Source organism: Poecilia reticulata, linkage group LG16 (assembly GCF_000633615.1).
Source record: "Poecilia reticulata strain Guanapo linkage group LG16, Guppy_female_1.0+MT, whole genome shotgun sequence".
NCBI classification, from domain to species: Eukaryota; Metazoa; Chordata; class Actinopteri; order Cyprinodontiformes; family Poeciliidae; genus Poecilia; species Poecilia reticulata.
The window spans coordinates 97,074-100,816 of record NC_024346.1 but is presented as its reverse complement, the minus strand read 5'-3'; the positions used below and the strand labels follow the sequence as shown (position 1 = coordinate 100,816).

At 48.0% G+C, this 3,743-nt stretch overlaps 1 protein-coding gene across 2 annotated transcripts in view; it reads left to right on the top strand.

Annotated features, from left to right (window-relative positions):
- LOC103477507 (collagen alpha-6(VI) chain-like) overlaps nt 1-1,988 on the top strand; it is a 38,055-nt gene extending 36,067 nt beyond the window's left edge. For both annotated transcript variants that reach the window (XM_017309377.1, XM_017309376.1), the window contains one exon: nt 1,413-1,988. In XM_017309377.1, coding sequence (XP_017164866.1) covers nt 1,413-1,951 — 539 coding nt within the window. In that variant the 3' untranslated portion in view covers nt 1,952-1,988. The remainder of the gene's footprint in view (nt 1-1,412) is intronic.
- Nucleotides 1,989-3,743: the final 1,755 nt, after the last annotated feature.

Below are 3,743 nucleotides of genomic sequence, written 5' to 3'. Positions count from 1 at the left end.
GAACCAGAACCAGACCCAGAACCTGAACCAGAACCAGAACCTGAACCAGAACCTGAACCAGACCCAGAACCTGAACCTGAACCAGACCCAGAACCAGAACCTGAACCACAACCACAACCAGAACCTGAACCAGAACCTGAACCAGAACCAGACCCAGAACCTGAACCAGAACCAGAACCTGAACCAGAACCTGAACCAGAACCAGACCCAGAACCTGAACCAGACCCAGAACCTGAACCAGACCCAGAACCTGAACCACAACCACAACCAGAACCTGAACCAGAACCTGAACCACAACCAGAACCTGAACCACAACCAGAACCAGAACCTGAACCACAACCAGAACCTGAACCAGAACCAGACCCAGAACCTGAACCAGAACCTGAACCAGAACCTGCGCCTCCTGGACGCTGCAGCTGTGGTTTGATGCCTTCATTATTCCTGTGGAGGGAAATTTGTTCCAACAGCAGCAGAAAAGAATCCCTGACGTTTGAGAAGCATCAGTTTCAGAGTTCAGCCTGAGAATGAAGGAAACTCACATCATTATGTGATAAAAACGGAGAAAAAGCCGAATCATTTGAAGTGGCTTCGTTCTTGTGATTAAAACTTAAAATGGGCTGAAGCAGGAAGAAGAAATAATCCGTCAGGTTTTGGCAAAATGTTGGAGATATTCCAGATTCTAGCGGACAAAAAAAGTTTTAATATTTCAAAAACTCTGAAATGACCAAACAAACATTACAACATTCCAGCTTCCTAGCTGAATAATGCTGAGTGAGTCTGGGTGGCCGGCTCTGTGGACCCGGTTCTACTGGACCCAGAACATCTGCTCCTCCTCCAGCTGCTCTGAGTCAAACCAGCCTGTTCCCCTCCTGGCCTGTGGGGGCGCTGCACCAAGAACCACTGAAGGAAACGACACAGAAACCTCTGAAGACACTGAGAGCAACTTCCTTCTTCACCAGATGGAAACAAGATGGAGGATTTTAGCGGCTGGRGGATTTCTCTTTAGGCTAAAGACCAGGAGCCATTTCTGCTGCTAGCGCTAGGCTAGCATGTTAGCTTTGGTTGGATTTACCCAGAATGCCCTGCGCTGTAGTCCACTTCCTGCTTTTGTAGCGGTCTGTGGTCCGCTTGGCATTCAAACCGAACCCAGACCGAGATTTGGAGGACCAGAGGTCAGAGGTCAATAAGTGTTCACACCTCACCACCGAACCGGACTTTGACTAGGCAAACAGACTGATCGGGGCTGTGAATGAACCCTAACTGGTCAGATCTGGGTTTCCGGGACAGAACCGCCTCTGGTCCATCTTTGTCCTCATCGTCTCTGTCTTCTGCAGGATGTCCTGCTGTGGTTCTGGTTCTGCCAGACGGTTCCTCTGGTTCTGTTGGGTCTAAGGCTGGTCTCCCTCCCTCAGATCCGCCCCGCTGCCCCGCCGTCCCCACTGAGCTGGTCTTCGCCCTGGACATGTCGGAGGACGTGACGTCGGCGGACTTCGAGGACCAGCGGCGGGCCGTCCTCTCCCTGCTGCAGGACGTCAACATGGCGGAGAGCAACTGTCCGGCCGGCGCGCGCGTGTCGGTGGTGGCGTTCAGCCGGCACACCCGCCACCTGATCCGCCTGCAGGAGCACCGCCGCAGGGCGCCGCTGCTGGAGGCGGTGCAGAGCCTGGCCTGGGAGCGCACCGCCGAGCGCCGCCACCTCGGCGCCGCCATGCTGTTCGTGGGCCGGAACGTCTTCAAGCGGGTCCGGCCCGGGAAGACGACCCGAAAGGTGGCCGTGTTCTTCGCCGGCGGCCAGACGCAGGACCCCGACGACGTTCTGACCGCCGTGATGGAGCTCCGGGCGCAGAACGTCGCTTCCGCCGTCATCGCTCTGAGGAACGCGCCCAGGATCAGCCGGGCCTTGGAGGTGGGTCGGGTTCTGGAAGGGGGGCCACCTTTCGGATCCAAATAAGGGACGCCCCCCACAGCGCGGCGCCCTGGGCCGCTGCAGCAGTGGTTTTAGAAAGTGATTCCTGGAGCAATCGGTCATTTTAGAGGTCAGTTAGTTCCTCAGAGCTGCAGAGTTTCACGTTTCAGATACTGAGTAACCATCTCAACACCTGATTTGATCCCAGCGGGTCCTCAGACAGCCAGGAGGGGGAAAGTTATGTGAACCACCTGCTTCTGTAAAGAGTTTTACCTAAATATTTGTAGAAATAAGGAGCTGGTTGCAGACAGACTTACCACACGGGCCGGGATGGTCGCTGTTTTTCATGGCAACACTTAGAAACAGAATTAAAACAACAGAGCAATATCTCATCAGTGAGCCGAAGAGCCACTTTCTGCAGATCCCGGATGGAAAGTCTGATGCTGTTCAGCAGCTCACAGTGAAGCACGATACATTTTAATTCATTGTTGAAGTAAAACTGTGACATAGACATTTATTTAGTATAACTTCTTTGGTTCCTCGTTGGCCCCCGTCTAGATCCGCCCCTGGGCTGCAGGTCTGCTGCATTAATAATACATTAAATGACCACTGAACAATGAATTCATGAAATATGTCAACATTTCAAAATAAAAGCCCTAGTAAACCTTTTAAGGTAGGAAATATTTATGTGTTTCCTGTTAAGCTAATATATAATTTGTTCTTTAAATGACCATTTGTATTATTGTGGCTGATATTATTATTCATTAAATAATCAATCTGATATTGTCGACTAAAAGCACAATGAGAAACTGAATCAATAATCAATAATAAAATGTTCTGTATCATGACTGATCCGTCTCCAGGCAACCAGAACAGCGCCGGGCCGTTCTGGGTCCTTTAGCCGCCATTTAGCCGACCTTAAGATCTCCTGTTTTATTTTTATTATTATTGTTACGTGTGTGAAAGGCGTGTTTATCGGACATTTATAGACATACGGGATGGTGACCACCCCAGGTTCTGACCAGGATCAGCGGTGACCTTTGAACCCTTCCCAGGTCTCTGCTGACGTGTTTTAACACAAACTTGTTTCCTCCGGTAAACGGATTGAATTGCAGAGCGTCTGCTGATCCGCTAGCAGTGGAGCTAACTTAGCTAGCAGTGGAGCTAATCTAGCTAGCAGTGGAGCTAACTTAGCTAGCAGTGGAGCTAACTTAGCTAGCAGTGGAGCTAACCTAGCTAGCAGTGGAGCTAACTTAGCTAGCAGTGGAGCTAATTAATTTTTCTAAAGTGATAATTTATGTGGCTGTTTTGTGTTGACGTTTAGAATTTAATAAATTAGACGTTCATGCTCTTATTTTGAAGTCTGCTCACGCAGCAGTTCTGTTTCCTCACTTTCTCTCTCAGTTCAGCCAGTAGCTTTATTTAAAAAAAGAAACATTTTAAATGGCCCAAACTAGCCATGAATTGACAAATTACCAAAACTAAAAAACCTATGGAATAATTACCTAAATGTGTCATTTTGTTTAACTACAAATGCACAAATAATTCATTAAATCATGAAATATTTATATTTAGAATAAAATAAAATGAATTCAGCATTTAATCTGGACTTTAGGAACTCTAGAATCTGATACATAAATCAAGATCAGATCTGCTTCATATCTCAGCTCTATAATCCCAGATCTAGGTTTTGCAGATGTTTGTGGTTAGCGCCGCTAAAGCTAACATGACCTCACATCTGTTCTTTAATCTGCGCATTGCTTCACGTATCATGTTCAACTTTAAACAGTAAAATCATTTTTCTACTGAAGTAAATCAAGAGGAGAGAAAAATGGTC